Source organism: Ptychodera flava, chromosome 15 (genome assembly GCF_041260155.1).
Source record: "Ptychodera flava strain L36383 chromosome 15, AS_Pfla_20210202, whole genome shotgun sequence".
NCBI classification, from domain to species: domain Eukaryota; kingdom Metazoa; phylum Hemichordata; class Enteropneusta; family Ptychoderidae; genus Ptychodera; species Ptychodera flava.
In genome coordinates this window covers 16108517-16131877 of record NC_091942.1, presented here as the reverse complement: position 1 = coordinate 16131877, position 23361 = coordinate 16108517, and the positions used below count along the sequence as shown (strand labels likewise).

The 23361-nt window shown below is 39.5% G+C and overlaps 1 protein-coding gene across 4 annotated transcripts in view; it reads left to right on the top strand.

Moving 5' to 3' along the window:
• The window catches only part of LOC139151326 (GTP-binding protein Di-Ras2-like), a 65088-nt gene extending 41943 nt beyond the window's left edge, over positions 1 to 23145 (top strand). For 3 of the 4 annotated variants that reach the window (XM_070724024.1, XM_070724021.1, XM_070724023.1), the window contains exon 2: positions 20350 to 23145. In XM_070724024.1, the coding sequence (XP_070580125.1) occupies positions 21412 to 22125 (714 nt within the window). In that variant the 5' untranslated portion in view covers positions 20350 to 21411 and the 3' untranslated portion in view covers positions 22126 to 23145. Of the gene's footprint in view, positions 1 to 2840; positions 3010 to 20349 lie in introns of those variants that run through there. The other variant, XM_070724022.1, reaches the window with a different exon arrangement.
• The last annotated feature ends 216 nt before the right edge of the window (positions 23146 to 23361 follow it).

Sequence of the window (23361 nt, the reverse complement as noted above, 5' to 3'; positions counted from 1 at the left end):
CTATGCACTTTGAGGGCTTTGATGTAAATTACAATACTTTATAACTCAGACTAATCTTGAAATAAAAATTAATAATAATAATAATAATGGTAATGATAATAATCACCATCATCATCATCATCATCATCATCATCATCATCATCATCATCATCATCATCACCATCATCATCATCATCTTGTACATGGATTTAGAAAGTTTACATTTAAGAAAGTTGGCATTTAACGAAGTTACGAAATATTTAAAACGGTCTTGTGAATGTTAGCAACTGTTTCACGGGGTCTTGTGGCAGTGCAGTTGAGATTTCAAGAACTGCTGAGGGACTTGTAAAAGGACGCACAAAGTTTTAATGAATCCGCCATTGCTAAATAGGTTACAACGATTTAGAAGATGGTTAATTGTGAGGGTACACAGGACAAAAATGTGTGCGAAGGAATAAGACAGATACATATTTTAAATAAAACGTTTCGAATGAAAAGCAGAAAACTCAAAGCGAACCGATTAGATCGATTTGCATATCTCCCATATACTGACATGTTGGATACTTTGCAAATACGTGACAAGTTGCAAATACGTGACAAGTTGAATAATTAAGGCTGTAGCGGGCGCAAGGGTTTAGATAATTCCTAGTATCTATGACACCTGTTGATGTATTTCGCAGAGGCATAATACAAGTACCTTCTCTCGTCATTCTCTGCAGTCACGTTAATCAGCGACATGACTTATTCAGTGTGTGTTTACTTATTAAATACATGTTTACCTACAACTTCGGAAAGAGTAGTCCGGCCTCCGGTTAAATACCCGGGACATTTGCTCAACGTAAATATTGAATCCTGTTGATCACAGACAGAAGCACTGCCTTTTCATAAGTATCGTAGTCACGGATAAGTAGATTGTGTAACACCAAGAACGTCTCCGTGTGTTTTATCACTTAACCAAAAAGACTGATAAAGACTGATAAAAGCCTTGTCATTAAGAAACAAACATGTTTGATTTAATAATTGTACTCACTAATATATATATATATATATATATATATATATATATATATATATATATATATATATATATATATATATATATATATATATATATATATATATATATATAATGTTGATCTCACCATTGCTAGAGTTCTACTGCATTTCAATGACCCTCAAGGCACCGAAAACGGCTTAGCATATGAGCTCATCGACTGTGGAATTTCTGAATATGATTAGGATATTATCAATCCAGTCAATTTTACAGTAGAGCTACATCGCATGTAAAAACTCTGCTCTTTGAAGGACTTAATGCGGAATGTAAATATCAATTTGACATTCTTTCCCGTCTGTATTTATGGATAATGCTAGCTTCTGTTACTTTTCTTTTATTTCTTGGTTCCCTGGAGATGTATATCTGCATGTTAAGCAGTCCATCTTTCCTGGCTATGCATGTCTCCATCCATTTAGCGTCTTTATATTTTTTACCTTCATATGTGATCCGTTTATCTCATCCGTCCTCCGCTAACCTGATTCAGGTTTTATTTCTTCGTAGATGCAAATGGTTCTTAATACATCTCCTTTCTGCTTGTCAGTTTCTCTCTTTCCCAATCTGAGCTTGTTTGTCCGTTTTCATTGTATCTCGGCGCGCACATACGTCAAACACTTGCCAACGATTGTCACGTCGCATAAAAATGTACATATTCATCACCCCTGAAAAGATATCGCAAAAGGCATTTACAGGAGACGTATATACTTGGCGTGACTTTCAATAGATGCGCCTCCTTGCTGCCCCGGCGTTCTGTGTGAGAGAACGCTTTACGGTCGCTGTATCACGTAGCTGCCCCGCAGTTCACTGGCAACCGCGTAGTTTACATAAATACACGGCAAAATTTACACGGCAACGTAGACACGCAAATAGAACGGACACGTTGTAAAGTGGTTCCGCAATAGGCATATATAATATTTCACCCTTCGTCTATTGACAGTTAGAATAACCCCTATTCATTTGTTGCGTTGCATTGTTATTCGAGAGGAAAAGGTCATATATATATATATATATATATATATATATATATATATATATATAATATATATATATAAAATATATATAATTATCTGATTTGATTTTTCGCTCGAGAGAGTTGATGTTCGCCACTAGCGACCGTTTACAGGGTATAAATCGGTATGTACAGAAAAAATTTCCTTCGCAGACAACACCCAGCCTGTATCAATGTAGGTTTCATTAAGTCCTTCATCGGCCTTTATTAAATGCGGCGAAACTTCATTTGCTCGTGTTGTATTTCAAGTGTGGCTTCCATAGCCGCACTGCCCGAGCGTATATATTGCTCTCACTCACCCCATCCCAAGGATGAACGTAATTTCTAATGAATATTCCCTACGGATAAAGGGGGTTGTATCTTGTTATTGTCAAAATGTCTATTTCAAATTGTATGGCAAATTGTGCAATTTTTTGTGCAAGGCTAAAAATATTGAAAGTTAAGTTTTGAGCAGAAGCGTCATGGGTACCGGGGACGTGTAATAACGTATCGAATATGCGCGCATATTAGTCCGCCCAGCACGTTTATCTCGGGCGATTCCATTTATTTGCGGAGATTATGACCACTGATATAAGATTTACATCCACAAAGAGAAAGCAAGTATTTTCAAGTTATTTCAAATACGTCGACAGTCATCCCACACAGATTGTATTTGCAGAGCTATATACTGGCAAATCTAGTTATCCAAGTAACTCCCGATCAGTCGCTGCGGCCCCTATTGAAAAGTGTTGAGACCCAGACAGCTGAAAGATTTCTCGTCTACGGTATCGCCAGCTTTAATTTACGCCGGTTTTTCAACCCGTGCACACACGGCAGACACCATTCGTAACGAAACGTCGCGGGAACAACAGGCGGTGTTATAGCAGTGTCGAAATTGTACGTAAATGTATATTTTATACTAACACGGAACGTCCCAGCACTAGGAGTTGAAATACATTTTACACATACTACCGAGGTTCCGCGGAGCAAGGTAAGCAAATTGAAGCGAATGTTTTTTCTTTCGCCGTGCAGTTCGTTGTACCATTGATTTGTAAGGGTCAAAAGCGACAATAAATTAGATAAAGGTGGTCGGCTGAGGTAAGCCCTCCGCTTGGAATATTACAAAACGCGTGTGACAAAATTATCAGTGAGATGGACTCTTAAACATTTACATCCACGGTAATTTTTGCAAATTGTATAGGCGAGTGTCAGCCGCCTTCTCTGTTGCGCGGATAAAAACGGGGTCGTTAAAACGAACTTTATTCACAATATTCAACGGACGTTGTCGATGTGTGGGTGCGTTGTTTAACCGTTTTACCGGGATAAAAGAGACTTTCGATTTAAATTGAGTATTTCCGCTAGCGAGTACGAGATTCGACTATGCGTTTTAGGTCGCTCTTCAATGAATTGAAAGTGGTGAAGCGATTTCCATTCTGTTGCTGTTTTCGTTACCTAGCAAGGATCTGGCCAGCCGGCAAACACCACTGTCTCTCTCCGCTATCTGGAAACTGCGAAAACTACGACTGAACTTCATATAAATCATACAGTCTGGCCAATACTTCTTTTTTATTTCATTCCCGTATAAAAAGATAAAAAATATCGTTATGGCAGGAATAACTGTACTCCAAAAAAATTATTTTATTTTTGCATATATATATATATATATATATATATATATATATATATATATATATATATATATATATATATATATATATATGTATATATATATATAAGTTTCAGTCGATCACAGCCACCCGATGAGTGTAGGCGGCTCTGCAGCCTATACGAAACAAATTTGTAGTGGAAATGTAATATTTTATTATCCTGATCAACTCAGTTGTGTATTTAGCTCTACTCTAGTATTGAGCACTCTACTCCAGCTGATCTTGAACTAAACAAGTATTTTTATATATATATATATATATATATATATATATATATATATATATATATATATATATATATATATATATAAGTTACATTGGTTGCAACATTCAAATATATTTAATATTACTGTATGCCTAAGTGTTGTGGAACTAAGTCTTGTGTGCATGTTGTTTTGTACGTTGCATTGGAGACCCAGGGTCTATGGTTGCATGTATACTTGTACGTGAGTACGTATCAAATAATGGATGTACATATATGTATGTAGGTAGATAGGTAGGAACTAAGGTGGGTACGGTATGCGTGCGTGGATGGTATATGTATGCACAATCGATCTCAGGTACTAAAACGAAGGAAATAGTCATTGGCCCGAGGGTAATACATTACGTAACAGAACATCTGAGGCATTCCTCTTGCCGAGTTCTTTTCGTTGTCGCTATATTGATTTTGATGAGTCAGAATATTACGTGGTCTGCTAAGGGATACTGTATAGCTTTTCTAAAACACTTGCTAAGAAAATGCGCAATTAATTACCGGGGTCGTGATGTCGTCGCGAGAGCGTGCCGCTCGCACGTTCTGCATCCCCCACCTATCTGGGTTTGTGCAGTGTTAAAAACATGAGTGATGGCACATAGCATGTGCTAGGCGAGTCAAAGCTCGCCAAACATCAGTGCCACAACTCCTCCGGGTTATATCGACCACAGCAGAAATTCTCAGCCCTAATCCCGTATAAATCATCCCAATTTTCGAGTTTGCCTTTATCCGTCATTCATCATTCCATGGTTTATAGCTACTTGACTGACTTAAAATCCGCACGATGAATAACGCATGAGTATGCAAGTGTAATGTTTTTGTATATAGCTTCACTTCGTAAGCACAAATCTCAGACACTGACTAGAACCCGCGTTATTACAGCGACACCATTCTATACATTGCCACGTGTTAACCCAAGATTCAACAACTCAATTTCAGAAGGATCAACAGAACAGGGACCAGGAGGAAACCGCTATCGTTGACTTTGATCAATATCTTTATATATAGTGTTTTGTCCCTCGATGTCATAAGCACGGTCCCACAGGCTGAAAAGCATTACCAAAGTTACAGCATGATGAAGCCATTCCTTCTCTCGCCTAAGTGGCTATAAAGTCTGTAAGGGCAACAATTCCTTTCGCTCTCACTTTCACTAAAGCTGCGTGTGGGCACAATTTGTACAAAATATGGATAACAAGCTGCCCAGTGTATCAGCCACCCTGGCTAATTATTCTCGTCAGTGTTGCTTATTAGAATAACTTACATTGGAAATGGCATTCGTTCGATAAACACGGCAGACTGCAGAAAAGACGGTTGACTCATTCGTAGTTCTAATGATAAGTCTAGTCTCAAATCGCTGCTTAGTCACATCTGAAGTGTGCAATCGTGTATTTATGGTGTCTTGCCCTGTTGGCGTCATCGATAGTTACGACAAGTGACCCAGAAAATGTATCCGCCATCAACCGGAGAATGTTGAATGTATATGCAAATTGAGTCGGAAGAGAGTGAAATAATTACTGTGCGGTCTGTAACGTAACAGAGTCAGGTGGGCAGGATGCCTGACTTCATTTTACGCGACTGTGCTTTATGTCTAGTTTGTGCCATGAATACGAGGTGCAACCCCTGCAATTATCTTGGAGCAAATGTTAGCATGGAGGCCTGCTCTTACGTCACATGCCAGGCACCCCATTCGGCCTGTCATGACATCATTGAAAATTTGCATATTGCGCTTCTGCCATCGTCGTTGCCCTTACTCGTGATGTAAGACATCCTCCGAGTACAGACGGTCTTTCAAAATGTTTACTCGTCGGTGATAATAAGAATTCACGGTGACCGATTTAACGCCTATACTTTCCGCCTCGATGAAATCAATCAACTCTTAACACAGAGAGCGAAAACTTGGAACAGTCTAATGAGCAGATTGGCTTTCATGCAAACTTTGAGCACTTCTACTTCAGACAGGTATCGGTTCGAGTTCTTTTTTAAGGAGGGGAAATGTTCTTTTCGTAACAAGATTCTGTAAGTCGCCCACATCTACATAAGTAGACTTGTAGACTTTACGGCGAACTACGGCATCGCGCTAGCCCTGAACACACCGGGAACGATTTCGACTTACAAAGAGGCTACAGGAATTTACAATTTTTCCGGAGACACACTGTGAAGAAGAAAACTTGGGATTCTGACAAACTTTACTTGACCTATATTGTAACTGTCCATCATAGTGTATGTATCAGGAACACGGTTGCCTTACACACATTGCGAGGAGTGAAGTGCAAAAAAGTCCACTAATGTTTTCCCTTAAATTAATTTGAATGTATAAAATGCGTATGTTGACAGGCATCATCCGACAATGAGGATGCTATTATAAGATAAAGCAGCCTCCTTTGAACGTGACTTGATTCCCTCTGCGTTGTTATCAAGGACGATGTAGCACAAACATATAGTGCTACCGGTATCATACTTGGCAATTTGCGCGCCAAACAACCACGCGCGGAAATGTGACCTAAGGTAGCAGACGACATCGCACAATTTCACTGTATCGCCAGACAGTTAACAACGCGCGTACCGAACAGGCGGGTCAAAAGCATTATATGCATCACTTGTCGTCTGTTACTAATAAAAATGTGGATATTCTCCCGTTCTTGCAAATGGGAAACCGCTGCCTTTGTCAAAACTTTTCTTTCTCTGGTAAAGTGATTTTCCAGAGCTCACATTACAGAGTCAGAGAGTAAAGCAAATGTTAGGTGTAATATAAAACACAAGGAGCTGACTAGAAGTCTAAATGCACTTTTCTGAATATGTCCGTCGTGGAGATTTGATCTCTATGAATGCTTTCTCTTAGAACACGATAATTTATGACAAAAACTGGATGACCGAATATCTGATTGATTACGATGCAGATATTATCTTCTCGACAAACGAAAAATTGTTGACTCGCCCGAGTTTGGCACGATAGTTGACTCACCATCGTGATTTGACATTTTGAGCATTTGAGTCGCATATCAGTTTGAGTCTCCACCACCGTGATATCGTTGACCTGAATTGACAAGGAAAATTGAGAACTGAGAGGCTTAATAAATCACCGCGTAAACAAACCTGAGACACAATCAGCCACACAGAGAAAGAAAATAAAACTCGTTCTGAGAGATCGCGAAATATATAAATATATAGGTTTACCCAGAATGAATCACGCAAATTTACTGTGGAATGTATACCGGTGCTATAAATTGACTATGAACAGGTAGATCAATGTCCGATCGCCCTGAATTTGGAAATATATTCTCTAGAAAGAAGAAAAGCCATCCGTTGAGGCCGTGAGATAGCCGAAATATTTATTAAAACGTGCATTTTCAATATTACAGTGAAAGTAGCGAGTGAGACCCTGCAGGTTATCAGTGGAACAGGAGCGAGGGACAAATGCGGGCAACAAGAGTGACCGAGATAGCAACAGCGGTGGAATGGACACACAAGCACGCAGACAGAGGCGATAAAACAGAATAAGCACATAAGTTGCACAACGTTTGGTTGTAAAAAACACCTATCAGGACAAACGCGAGTAATTGCGACAAAGGGCGCGATTTGCAAATCAATGTCCTCGTATATGAATACAGGATGATGACATTCATGTGGCATCACAGTCCTGTTTAAGGGAAGCGACGTGCACTACATATCACCGTCAGCTGTAGCAATAACGGCGTGCACAGATTCGTTCAGCACGAGTAACCCAGAGCGCAAAATACGAAGTTGTCGAGATCGATTGACATAGATATGCTGGCGGGAAAGGGCAAAAATGTGCACTATCACGTATATTTGGAAGTCCATCTTATGTAAATCCCTCAGTTACTGCAACTTATTAAAATTTATCACACGGAAACAAAATTACTCAAACATCGCTAAGAGATATTTGAGTCCTATCTTAAGTGCTGGGTTCTCTTTGCATATGTAACACAGATCTCATCCAAGGTAATCATTAAGTAAGCGAAGACGCATGCGCATCAGCCCTGACGTGACAGCAATTTTGATCCCAAGAATGCATCCCAGAATGAAACATCGCTGGTTCTCCGAGAGCCTGCGCTGCGCAGCTATCATAGCTCACCCTTATTGCAGTTCTCATCCGGACTCGGATGTTAATCTGAATTCCAATCCGTCATCTAGGTAAATGAAAAAGGAAGCGGCTCCGAAAGGATACTATAATTGCTGTTTATTAAAATAACTTGTGTGTTTTTACTGTGTTCTACGGCTACATTCTATCAATCTGTCACATGACAGGAACAACAATTGCCATCTTCACATATATCAATATTTTGTTACACTAATAACTTGCAATATTGGTCGTTCTGCTTTCAAGCGCTTCCTCAAAAGACAAAGACTGACAAAATATTGCACAAATAATCTAGAGGTCGCATATTGAAGGAGTGAAGCGTTGGTCGTTTATGTTTATTTATGAGCTAGGATGAGACAAAATCCGAAAAGTTCATGGATGAGGCGTAGCCCCGGGCACGTTAAGTTGGCTTTCGCTTGCCCTTGCTCACAAATGAACGTTAATTGTCGGCGCGGCGCCCTTTATTCGTATTATACTGTAATACCATCAAATGAAAGAAATTCCCCCGGTTTTTAACGAAAATTTTGTGCGCGAGAGACTTTCCCCGGAACATGGACAATCAAATGTGAGCTAGACAGAAGAACGATGAACGCGCCCACTTAAGGTGCAGTGTATGTGTGTGACAATGATTATACCAGGCCAGTCAAATGTGTCCATTTGAGGTGTCTAAGCTACTTGTACAAATAGCCAATGGAACACATATACTTATCGTCAGGTCGACCATACCTCTTCAAATTGTTAAAATTTACCAAAATAATTGATTCCAAGGCCAAGATATCATGTAGTATGTACAAAGGTGAAAGCGCTCTATGACCTTCAATAAGGTGTCGCCATGCACAGTCGAACGCCGATATATGTATGTTTCGTTCGCTGCTTGTTTGATTTGACGGAAATTGAGCAAATCCGCTGCCAAAATATCCACGATTTTAAAGTTACCCAAATTCGTTCAGATGTACAAGACACCGCGCAGGAGTTTCAATGAAACCCAGTTCTTCGTTGGGTCGTATTTTTTTGCAAATATTAGTGAAAATCTGTTTTATTATTACACGCATTTATGGGCTTCAAATGACATACAGGACATACAGGATGTGTTATAGCTTAATGTGTAATATTGATCATTTTGAAAATAACTGTACACATACTGCAGACAAGTCCGAAATTTAGATGTTCAGAACACGTGATATCTTTGGACCAGGGAAAATGTTGCAATAAGTCGCGCGACGACGCATGTCCTATCATAACACTTGTCGAGTGTATGGACAACGAGCCACAGCACAAATGAATATAGAAAACTGTCAAATATTCAAATGCTGCATGTTTCTCTCCATGTACAGGACACGATTCACTATGCTACATCGGATTGCTTTGTAGCGGTTCAGAGTAGTTGTATTTGTTTTGCTCTGTTTTCTTTCCAGCTATACCAGGTATATTAAACGTGTCGCTAGAACCACTGTGTATGATTACAGCAGCGCCGGCAGGTGCAAGTCACAAAAAGTCAGTATTCTGTATGTCAGCTGTATATTACGCGATCCGTGCTACCACGCTGGGATCGCACGCGACATATTGGACAGGTTCTCTCGAACAACACACAACTCAACATGAAACGGGATATTACCCATTAAGGTTAGCCATAGAATGCAATTCAAAATGTCCTTTCTTGTCCCGGAGCATATCACTCACACATTATATACATCGTGGCACAGATAGGCAGAAATGGCTTTACAGCGTCTCGAGAAGATGCAGTAACTGCTGGACAGGGTCTGCCTGTCTGAGTTTTTAAAAAATGCGAGTTTTTGCTTGATGGCCGCTTCCGGGCATCTCGTCGTTTCTCGAGTCTCTGTTTACATGTAATACGATTTTTTCCGCTCCCAAACAGCGAGTTAGCACTCGCTCACAACGGAAACCTCGCTGCGAGGCTTTGAATAAAGAGCAGCTGAACGAGATCGGAAAAGAAGTCGCCCGGCACTTGCGATGTAACCCACGCTTTTATTACGAGTCACCAATGAAAGCTATTCGTTTGCTTGTGTAAAGGTTACACATATCAATACTCTCGGCAGTTGGCATTCTTCAGCTCGTTGTAATTCAGAGCTAAAACTAGGCACTTGACGAAATCATGCAACTGATACCCATCAAAAATCTCCGATTGTGATAAACTTTTGAACTCTAAATTGAAACTTTTCAGTGATTATGTTTATAAATTCTGAGAAAAGAAAGGGTAACGCGCCTCTTATACTCACATGCCTTTAAAGAGTTTACTCTTGAATGTATTTTCTTTCAGAATTTACAAATCTGTGCATGGCATCAAATTAAAACAAGCTCAATGCAGACGATTTACGCTCCCCTCGAGCTTGTCCCAGTTACCGTAAAGCGGTGGAATGTATCGTAAAACGGTAACGCTGCAGTTTCAACGACGCAAGGGAATATTAAATCCGTTCACAGTGATTAGCCAATCTTCCAACTGTATTTTTTTGAGCCCGTGCATTGAATTGTAATATCTCTTCAGTGGTAACTAGTCTTTTCGAAATATTATCCAAAATGAACGAAATTTGTGAAGATCACTCAACGTATTATTACAAAACTTGAATGCTCGGAGAAGGAAAAAAAAAAAAAAAAAAAAAAAAAAAATATATATATATATATATATATATATATATATATATATATATATATATATATATATCGGTTTTGGGAACTCAATTTTCCGCTTCATTTAGACTTTTGACCAAGAAAGTGTTGCTAAAATCTAGAATTTTGACCCCAAACAAGCACTTTTGACAACCATTTCGTAGAATCGGAGAGAGTAGCTTGTTTACCTATTAAACCTTTGAGTGCAGTAATTTTTCCAACCAAAATTTTAGTGCAACGTTTTAACAATTTTCATGAATTTTTCTGTAATTGTTTCTACCATTTTGGACCAAACGGACATCACATTTCATTGGCTACAGGTTTTATCAAAATTTTTACAAAAATCTGAGAAAAAAATCGACTGGGGTACATATACATTTCACAAAGGTGACAAAAGTTGAGTTTGACGCTCAAAGGGTTAATAAGTATGTAGCCAAAAATGTAGACTTTTGACCCGTGTTATTGACTCTTGCACAACCTTTGACCCCTAATAAGGCACTTTACCAATCATTTTGTAGAGAATATAGTGAATTAAGTCAAGTTTTTACCCAAAAATCTAGACTTTTGACCTTACATTTAACGGAAAATTGTAGATTTTTTGCTTTGTAGTGAAGCTTAGAACTGTCCAGGGTACCCTTTGTACCTGAGTAGGTTGATGCCCCTGGGGAAGCTTCAATTAAAAGTAACTGTTGTAGTAGTGCAATCAATCACCAAATTTCTTCGACATATACCCAGGTCGGCACACTCTTATTGCAGACGACATGCAGAAAGCTGCTTGCCCATTGGTCAATTTTGGTATGCTCGCTGTGGCCGACATCTTAACGAAGAAACAGTCTCAGAAAAGCGCTTAATAACCAGATTACGGTAAAAGAAGTACAAGCTATTATGATCTCTTGCGCACGTAAACACTCGCGCACCTAGGACGGGGTATGTGCAGGTTGATGATAGAGGTCGCTACATGCAAAACATGACAAATTTATTTGAGAGATCATATCTCCGAGTCCTGTTTTCGATTCAGAGTCAAAGAAGAGAACATCTGATCACCTTGACCGAATGGGTTTTTTTTCACGTTTACTTGGAAACCTTGGAATTTGTGATGTCTATATTCAAATAAAAAAGAGCATTTTGACAAAGTCACTTTCTTCGTGAGAATTATTCGTTAGTACACCGTGGCACCTGCAGTCATTTATGCTCCAGCGTTCACCCGGCGAAGCACATATTGTGTCGCTGTCTGTATCGATGTGTCCGCCCGTCTGTCTGTGTGAGTGATTTCTCAAAGGGAGGCTGATTGAAATGAATTTTGGCACAGTGTTGCATTTTAGGAATGGCCTGAACTGTTTTGGCAATGTTGTATGTGCACGACGATGAATATACCGATACCAATCGTCAAATTTAGCTGGAGTTGCAAGTCGGTGTACCTTTTGAAGCTATAGCTATACTAAATATGTAACCAGCGCACGACAATTTGTTACGCGCAGACATGAAACGCAGTATGCCAATGGACCCGTATCCGGTTATCCCACAATGCATTGTTGCGGAAATTTAAATCTCTGTCTTCGCACTTCATACAAAAGATGGCGTGATTTTGTTGCGTGCATAGTGTATCACATTGTCAATTTATACTACTCATAATGTCAAAAAAGTTTGGTACATTGTATTTCAATCGGCAATAAATGTATCGGCCAGGGTGGCATCAGCCTCATTATTCTCCGCCGCAGTTCGAATGAGCCGTACGCTCTATATGCCAAAAGTTACTCACCCTGGTGAGAAAAGCATCATGGAGCCGTTAAGAGGACTGGCTATACGCGGTAGCGGGCTATATAACTGCCTGTGACAGGGCTCTATCTCCCAATTCATTATCATTATGTTTTTCATATCATGTGAGTGAGCGTAAGCCTCAGCCAATCACGATCACTTGACAAAACATGAAGTGTAATATTCAAATAATAAATGCATAAAGACAAGATCACAATTTGTTGCCCATCGGGATGGTAATTGATGGCCGAAAGCCGGGCTTTTATCAGTATTACCATCATTCATTAGCACCGGCCCTGGTGCAGGTAAGAAATTGTGATCTTGCCCCTATGTGTGATCAATTTCATAAAAACTTTTGTGTCCGAATCCCGGCGTATAGGTGGTCAAGAATCCAGAGTTGCTGTTGTGAACCGCCTTTTTCTCGATAACTCTGTATTCTACAGTTTGATGGTCAAATAATATATAAAAAACGGAGGCAGTGTTGTTTTAGTTAAAGTTGTGTACTAACATACAAGTGTACTAAAAGGTCGTCTGGTTGACAGTACATGAAATACACAACCAGTGCTCGATTTGTTATGCGCAGAAACGATGGACACTGTAAGTTGAGAACAGGGGGTCCTATATCATTGCGCACGACAAGGCATAATCTCTGGTCATGTTATATCACTTTTTATCATACCGCCGTATTATCCTATTATCATGATTGGCTGAGACTCACCCACATGACATAGAACAGCAAGTTTCATAGTATGGCTTGGGTGGTATTGCGCTAATGTATAGCGCTCTAGTGATATAGCCCTGTTGCGTGTACTTTTATAGTCCGCTACCTCGTCTCAGCATAAAGCGCGTCATTTCTCCGCGTACAAAATTGTCTCGTGCACTTCCTGATGGCTTCAAAAATGTATACGGAGTTACCCAAGCTTAAGTAGACGATATTTTAATACAATTGTACTGAACACAAGACAAGATACAGAGTTCACCTTCTCCGATTTTAGACATAAGGGACGATTCAGAATTTACTTCCAGGGGGGGGGGGTGGAGGATTTTCAGGGGGGCCACCCATTTTCCCAAGAAAATTTAGGGGGGCCAGACAAAAATACCACAATCTTTAAGGGGGGGCCAAGGAAAAAAAAAATCAATTCAATATTTGCCCAGAATTCTGATCTCTACAAAAGAGCACCGTAGACACTACCTGGGTGACAGATAAACTCAACATGTTTAGTTAAACTCCTTTAGCTGCCAAATTCGGTAATATTCACAGTGGTTTGTTTTATGCATCTACTGCAGTATCTTGTTCTCCTCCCTGAAGCGTTATGAAATGTCCAGTATTTTGCATGTCAACACAAACCATACAGTGAACAGTCAGGGTTGTTTTTGTTGAAAAGAGATCTCAGATCAAGTCCAGACTAGAATTCATTTATCAACAATAACAATGGTCATTTATGTTCACACTGGTATGTTGCTAAATACAGCATTGGGTGTTCTATGTAGTGATAGAATAACAAACAAATGCTGATACACAGAGATGAACATTGAACAAATGCTAAAAATTACAGCAAATGTCTTTTTAAGGTTGGGTTTACCTTGTAGCTTGTAAAGCAGTTGAAAGTTGCATGATAAAGAAGTGTTAATTTATGCAAATGTATGCAAATCACCTGATTTCTTGGCTTCTTTTGCCTCCCAATTTCAAAATTTCCAACGAATTTAACTCCACTCCGGCTGGGTCAAATTTTCTGAAATTTCACATTATGTTTTTTAAATGCTATACAACTATCAATTGGTTTTGTTTGGCAATAAAGCTCTTACATTTTTAATAAGAGGCATTTTGAATAAGGGGCATTTTAATTTTGCTGATCATGATTTTAATCAATTATTAGAGTGTCAGTCTTTAAACCCCTACAATTTTAAAATGAAGATGGATAATGCCAAGTAAAATAGTTGTTTTTTTCTACATGAATACTATCCTTTCAAGTGAAATATTACATTTCAGAAAATACTGTCTAGTTTTCGACTTAAATTAATTTTTATCATTAATACAAATATTGATGTTTTTTACCCCAAATATACACCCACTTCATCCTTTGAGTAAACTACTGCTACTGCTACTCTTCTTTTCTGCTCCTTTTTTCTATGTTTCATTCTCATCAATTTTACCCTTTCTAAATTTTTTAAATGTTCTACATAACTTTTTACAGTGCTTACATCTACTATAAACTTTTTTGAAAATAAATTATGGCCGTCTCATCTTCAAGGTGCTTTTCAACGAATAGGTTTTATGTTGAAAATAAAAATATTATGTATTACTGTCAAAAATATATGGTGAAAAATTTACAAAAGGGTTGATTTTCCAATAATCCTGTATGTGCATCCAGAAGATCATGTGGCACTGCACCAATGCTATGGTGTCGGATTGTTGAAATATTGTGTACACAAGAAATTTGCTGTAGTCCAAGAAGTGATCTCAGTGTGTATGAGGCTAGGAAAAATGTGGATAGGCTTACACATTGTGTATTGATGCTAATACTTTTGTGTCCCATTCATTCTGATATGTATAATCAAAGATTTCACAGTGGCGGCTGGCAGAAAAGGCAAAAAAACAAATTAACATGTATTGTTTCGTGTCATCTGAAAACATGCGCATCATGACTATTTTAAAATTAAAGTTTGTTAAAAAAATTTGAAATATGAATGCTCTGTCAATTTTGAAAAATACTGCTGACAAAATGTGAATTTTGACTTACACAGGGTTATCTGCATTTTAATATGAACATTGGATTGTGAATGGAATGAGCAGAATAACATGTGAATTCATGTTTTGGATAAGGTGTTTTGTTCAAGAAATGTTCTAAAATATTCCTCAGCATTGTTGCTTTCAGTGGCAGCAACTTGGTTTTATGACAACCAAATTAGAAAAAAAGAGAAAATTAAAAACAAGTTGGCTTTCACCAATTTTAATTCCTAATGTTTAAAACTTTCACGTGAGTCTGCAAATATTCAGCATCATCAAATGAAAATGTATGCTGAACGTGTGCATGTACATGTACATCTCACTTTCCAGAAATATCTGGATATCTGCAAATGAGATGTACCATTAAACTTCAAGATATATATCACTTTGCCAATTATCTGCTCCTCTGATTTTCTGTTCACCATTTCTAACTGACATCTTTGCTTGTCTTTGTGTGCATCATATGTATCAGTGAGACATAACGAAAAAAGTATTCATATTTAGTAATTAACTTTTCTTCAGAAATTTACAACCAGATATGTTTATTGCTACCCTTTCCAAAAGTGTGCCACTTGCAGTCCCTGCAAATCATTCTTTTTATAGTCATATAACCCTGAAAATGATTTGTTATATCATCGATTAAATGTCCACTACAGTTCCTGCAACTTGTTAGACTGGATATGTCTATAATGTATAAGCATGCATGTATATATTAGGGGGGGCCATGGAAAAAAACAGGAAAGATGAGGGGGGCCATAGATTTTTTTTATAATTTACTGGGGGGGGGGCATGGAAAAAAATCACCGAGAAAATAGAAAATCCTCCACCCTCCCCCTGGAAGTAAATTCTGAATCGTCCCTAACTTGACGTTGTACCACGGTCCCCGTTGCTGATCATCTAGTTAAAGGGATACAGTCGTCGGAACTGCGCTCAAAGGTCGTATGGGACCCATACGACCGATGTAAACACTGTATTCAAGGTACGATGGTGATTGATGAAAGTTAAAACATGTCTGTCATAATCGACATCGTATAATTTAAATGTTACAGCTATGATGATGAGATGTATCTTGATATCGTGCTCGAAATACATTGTTTGTAAACAAGAAACTTGCACAGGCGCAGTTCCGATGACTGTTTCCCTTTAAGGTTTGGGCGGCGATCGAGAAACGGAGAGGTTCACTCCGGCGACTTTTGATTACATTTTTGTACGCAAAGGTTCGGAAACAAAGATATTTGTTCAGTGTAATAAAATTCACATAATAGCGTGGGCAAGATTTGCTGCCTGCCCTCGGGCCGGTGCTCATGACGGCAAAATCGACGATACCTTCGCCTTCGTTTCGAGCATCATCAATATTTCCGTCATGAGCACCATCCCTTAGGCGGGCAATACCTCGGTCTTGCCCCTGCTATCGTGCGTTATTATTTAATTATAACACGCATAGACCCATTTATCGTTATTCGGAACAAAATCGACTTTCTATTGCCATCTATTCGGTCAGTTTGGCAGATGATGTTATGCGGCTCCCGGAGATTACCCGTATTCCAAACAGTTTTTCTCTGTCGGAAATTTTCGCAAAAAAATGAGTTGATAAAGCCTTATTATCGAGGACAGGTGAAATGACAATGATCCCGTATCGTCATCTGATGCAATATTTTTTAGAAAGATAAAAAATGATGTGGAGTCTATCGTTTCCTTGCTCTGAGCATCCGCGCTTTGCTGATACTGCGTTGTACTACTGTACGATCAAACACTGTGCATGGAAGTCATCAGTTTTGCCTGCTGTTCAAAAATCGTGTCAAATCTTGAACTCAGTCGCAACATACATGTATGGTTTAGGGAGACGTCATTATTTACGGCAAGGGGGTTGGAGGAATTTCATCAGAACCTCTGAAATTTCGAGTAACCCCCCTACCCTGCCAACCATGATGAATTTGAGTAACCGCCCTCTCCAACACACAAAAATTTTGATTGACCCCCTCACACTTAGAAAAGTTAAATAACAATAAACGAATTTGGAAAATTTACAAAAATACAGCAAAAGTAATGACTCTCACCCTGCTAGATTATCATAGGGTGTCTCATGACGATTGAAAAGGGTGAAACCAACAAAATGAAATTCAAAGGTACAACAAAATATAGATATAAAACCTCATACTATAACCAGTATCCAACCATATAGTATTGTTTAATTTGGATGGCTATCATGACAGGGTTTTCACTAAGATGTCTGACAGGGTCAATTTTGAAAGTACAGGGGAGAACACGCGAAAGGCTAAGGGGGAAAGTGTAAGAGGGGTGTCCCCTCTCTTGCATGAAAAATTTTGAGAAATTGATGTGCAATGGTGCATCTGAGAGGGGTTCAGTTTATTTTGCACCAAAAATTGAGTAACCCTCTCTCTACATTTTGAGCAACACCCCTTGTAGCTTTCAATTTTTTAGTGACCCCAATCAGATTCCTCCAACCCCCAGGCCGTAAATAATGACGGCTCCCTTAAACAGCAATTAAACGGTACACCACATTGTTCTTGTCGATCATTATGCAACACAAGTGATAATTGAATGTCATAATGGTGTGAACATGGCGTGGAGTAAGGTGCAGTATGAAGACCGCAAGTCGTGTTCTCAGCTGGCGAAAGGCTGTTTGAAATCGAGCTAAAAGCAGTGTATTCCTTCTGATCGTCATAATCAGAAACGAAACAAAAACACTAAACAGTAACATGGATGGCACTTGTAGCATAAGTCGAAAGCGAGTGCCATCGCTTTCTGTCACATTCAATATTCAGTATCTATACATTTCCAGTATATGTTTATGGTTACCTAATTCTTCAGAGCTCACTCCATTTTCCCAAGAACTTCGTCGACAAGTCGACCTTTGCTCTCAAGTAGAAAGAAGTGTTGACCAAACTATCCTCCTGCTAACGCCAGAAGTAGGATAATGTTTAAATCATGTAAACAATACAGCTATTGTGATGTCCTAATGTGGGCAACCATAGACTTAAAACGTTTTTAAAGTCTATGGAACAACTATATATATATATATATATATATATATATATATATATATATATATATATATATATATATATATATATATATATATATATATATAACTTGGATTTTATGTGCTCATTTAACGAGTGTTTTGTACCTAGTACCTGCTTACATAGCAAAATTCAAACCCAAACAATTGACCTTTTGAATAATCAGGATGTCATTCACATCATTGGATGTTTTGTCGGCACTTGAATGCAAATTCCTTGCAACCTATACATTGAATAAACTTTTACAAATATATAGTTATCTCTTGAATGCCACAAATGGAGCACATATTGCTAGACACACGGTTGTGGCTGGCCCTGGTAAGGTTCTTCCTCTGATTGTCATTAGCCACTAATTTGCATATTTAAAACAGTTGCCGTGGCCGACGTCATGTTATGATAACAGGTCAATAGATAGGGTCGTATTCAGAACTGAGAAAACGGGCGCACATTCAATTCACATCTCGTTTCTGCGATTTATCACGGCTATGGGATTAGTATTCAGGGTCTATCAATAATGGGATAAGAAGTGATTACTGCCATCAGAGAATGTCGGAATGAACTATTCATTTATTTGCATCGGATTGTTTTGTAGCTACCCACCTCTATATTGCTCTTCTTAGAGAGCTGAAGATGTGTTGTTTGCGTGAGCAGATGAAGGACTGACACATAATTACGCAGTCAGTAGTGAAAATAGAGCTGTGATTTCAATTGCATGACAATCAAGTGTAGAAACCTGCACGCTTTTTAACCCCCACTTGTTGAATTCCAGAGACATTCTCTCTCTTGGCATCGTGCAGGGCGGTTCGAATAAAAATAGAGAATCAAGCATATTAGCAAATCTGATATATTAATCAGTCCCCGATTCACGGTCGAGGTTAGGTCTGTGATTATACAATCGGGCCAAATTACGTTCTATGGCTCTCGCTCTGTGATTTTTTTTCAGCTTTATTGAAATACAACCGATGCGACGACAATCAAACGTGTTTGTACGCTTTATCAAACGCGTTCACTCCTGCTACACACCGAGTGAATGCAAATAAAGTCAGTTCGTTTGTTTGTAGTAAAGGAAAGGAAAATTGTATGGAGTATAGATTCAAAAATAAATGCTAGGATAAGAGTTCGAATTCTTGACTTGGCCTAAAGACCATATATTTTAACAGACGTTGGAATTTGTAGTGAACGACAGTTTCGGTTTTACCATGCTACCCCTGACATGACACTATAGTCAAACAGTCTCTTATGTACTCTTGTCTCTCCCGCATTCCAGATATGCCATTAGTCATACGCTTGTCCGTCTGCTATGCATTCGCATTCTGCCGTTTAAATACGAAATCAAAGCTGAAAAGGCCAGTAGCTATCACTTTTGATGATTTTTCTGCGTTTTTGTATATAATCTCAATTGCAGTTTCTCGTTCTACTCCCCAAAGCTTGGCAGCTCAGTCTGTACATGTATGGACTGCACTGTCATTGTTACAAGTGAATTCTGGTCCGGACTAGAATTTAAATGTGAACGATAGAAAGATAGCATTTTACATATTCAGATGCTGTGTTGACAAGCTAAATAGTTGGTGTTTGAGCATGCTTTCGGGAGTACAACAAGATTTTGACGCACAAAAGAAAAATTGTGAAAAAATCAAAGTTAGCTGGCAATCGAATTCAAGCGCGCGCATTTTCACGATAGGGACAAATATGATAATAGCCATCAAATCAGCACCACTTCCGGTATCAGTGTTTGTCGTGGAGGATACTGGTCGATGTTTTGTACTTACGAATTACCTGTATTTACTCCGCTCGAATGCAGTTTACCGTGATTTTCGTCTTTGCAACGTAATCGATCGTGTGAAAATACGCCATTGACGGACGCAAAACCATAGATAAATCGACGTATTGTACTACCATTGACGCAAACCCTTCCGCTGTGCTGGTACACATCAGCAGTGCTACAATGGTTATTTTTAACCATTCGATGGATGTGATGAGTTTAAACGATAGTATATAATGTATAACCTGAGAGTTCAAAAACGACAGAGATGGCATCGAGATATTTTTTGGTTTATAATAGTGTGGAATAAAAAGGGACGCTTGTACAGTGTTTTTGTCACACAGACTATACATAGATTGTCTTTTGATTGTGACTGTTTGTGTCTTCTCTTTCCTCAGGCTGCAACGTGGAGCTTACATGAATGAGGACGGAGGTAGCATAACACGCTCTTTTGCTGGATGTCCGCTGGGTTCCCTGTTGATGCTGTGTCGTGCCTCGGCGACCTTTTTGTGGCTTACTTCCGCCGCGAGAAGCGTTCATCCCTCCCGGACGGCTGCGACCAGTCGACGGTTGTTCGCAGTAGAGTAATAGGTTCATACACTAGAAAGGAACCGCTCTCAACTGTTCGTCCATAAAATACGCCACGTTGTACAGTCGCACGCTGTCGCACCTTTGTGAACCTTTTTCTGGGTCACGTACCACGTTTGCGGTGTCAAACTTGCACAGGCACGCACACACATACGCACAACTCTGCTCTAATTATCTCCTATGTCATCATTTTAAATCTGAATCACCCTCCGATATTTGTGAGGATGTAACGTCGATGACTGTAGATAACAAATTAAAAAGAAAAACTAATCTTTATCGGACATCACAGTTCCAGTAAAAAATCAATTCCGCTGTCAGGGTTAATTGAGCTATTATATATAAACCATTAGAACATGCGGATTAATTAGGGAACTGCGTTATTATCACCAGGATTTGAATTTAAATTCTTTTGTACCGGACATGTTCATCACCTCTGTTTTGTACAGACACAGGGCTATACCAAAACGGAAATTACGTCGGAGATTCATATGTTAATGCGGTCCACGCACGGGAGTGGCACCGACCTATCAAATCAGGATCGCGCCTGGCTGTGATGACTGCGCTCGCCGTGTTAGCTTTTCAAAGTGACGCTCTCAATAGAGAGCACGACTAACAATTCGTGGAAACGCATCCTCACCTCGCGGATACCGTCAGCAGAGAATCGTCGCCTACACAGCAGCAGACAGCTGTTATCAAGGTTTCCGACCTTTGAACCCGATTTGACGACTGAAATTCTAAATGTTGTGTGATCTCTGTGTATGTCACGTATAGGCGTCCTTGATTACGGATACACGGACGGTGCTCACTGTTTTTAACGTTCTATCTCTCTTTGCCTTTTACGTCGAACTGTAATTTTCTCCTGGACAGCCACGATGGGGGATTCTGATCTCAGACATCGTTTGGTGGTGCTCGGCGCCGGCAAAGTTGGGAAAAGTTCAATTATCGCAAGATTTCTGCAAGCCCACTTCACCGACAAGTATAGGGAAACAATAGAGGATCTTCATTGCCGTGAGTACGACATTAATGGCAGCGTAATCAAAGTTGATATTTTGGATACGGCCGGTTCCCAGGCGTTTCCCGCGATGAGAAGACTCTCCATCTCCACTGCGCATGCGTTCTTGCTAGTTTACAGCATCGACGACAAGGATTCTTTCGACGAAGTCAAACAGATTTACGAGCAAATTCGTGAACAGAAATCAAATTACCACGAGATTCCATTAGTCGTGGTAGGGAATAAAACTGACCTGAATTTAGACAGGCAGGTTGACAAAAACGACGTGGAGGACCACATTGCTCGGGAAAACTGGCATGGCTCCTTCATTGAGGTGTCCGCCAAGACCAATACGAATATATTGGACATTTTCCAACAGTTACTCCACCAGGCCAACATACCCGCGGCCAGACAACTCAGCCCAATTCTCAGGCGGAGGATGAGCGAGCGTTCGAAAACCGGCAAGCCGTCGAGCATTCAAGAAGCCAGCGAGGAGAAAATGATGCGACGAAGCCGGAGTTTGATCCGCCGCACCAGCAAGCCTAAAATGAAACACGACGGCGACCCCAGCAGAAATGATTGTGTTATTTCATAAAGGAGGGGAGACTTTTTCACTGAGACCCGACACCAATTTGAGTTCAATGCGGAACGAACGATCTCTTCCCTCCCACCAATTGTTGGAATGTATGCGACACGCGACAATGCACCCAGTAGCAAGCAATATGGATAAACTGATACACTCACCGGGAATATAGATCTGAATACAAATATGATGGTTGATACCTGTACACCGATGGACAATGAATTGCTCTGTGGCGTCCACAGTCGAGTTTAGGTTCCCATGACCTATAAGATGCATCCAGAGTCTTGCTACTTGCAAGTAACATATCAACTGATCGCAACACGCAGCACTTGAACACACGTCAAAAACTCTTGGTGCCAGAAACATGGGGAAAATGCCAGTGAACATTTTTAAAACTGTGTCATCGCACTTTTATTGCACCTTCCATCGATATCATCATTTCTTTGTTTCCAACCTAGTTAAAATTCTACCCCACTTTCGATAGTATATACCGGACATGTTTGTGAATATTTTTTTGTTTCTCTGTCAAGTTTTGATATTGTTATGAAGTCGACGGTCTGGATGAAGAGCGCGGCAGATTATAGTCTATGTCGCGAACTTGTATAGTCGTTATTGCTTTTAACACTTTGTGATTTTCCTGGGCGAGACATTTGGACATACAGTCTTAACAAATGCAGCAATTGGCGTAAATCGCCAAAAGGGGAAACCGATTGCCAAGGATATCGAACTGCTTTTATTTTTTTCGAGGACGCTGATTGAGGGAATTGAATTCAGATCGGACGTGGTGCCTTGAACTCGGAGTAATCGAATCACAGATCTCTGCATTTCGTTCACATCGTAGACGGGGACGCGTGTGACGCTAATTTTTATACAAGATTGCTTGGAGCGCATTTCGTTGGCGTGAGTGAGCTTAAGTGGAGCGTGTAATCTGATGCCATGTTTTTGTAATAATACAAATAATTTGTTATAATCATTTGTACTTCACTACTGCCAGTAACAATCCGCAATATAAAAAAAACGTATCTAGCACAACTAGCACAATGTGACAATTGTTATTATTCATCGCATCAGGTATTGGTTCGAAAATAAAAAAATAAAATCCCACCTATATGCATTTTGTACAGCCATGGAAATAATATTTACAGACCATAAGTTCCATCTGTGTCGACTAAGTATCTTAATAATTGGGACCAACATTGCAAATGTAGAGACAGATATTCGCAGTGCAAATAACCATCCGGCTTGTCG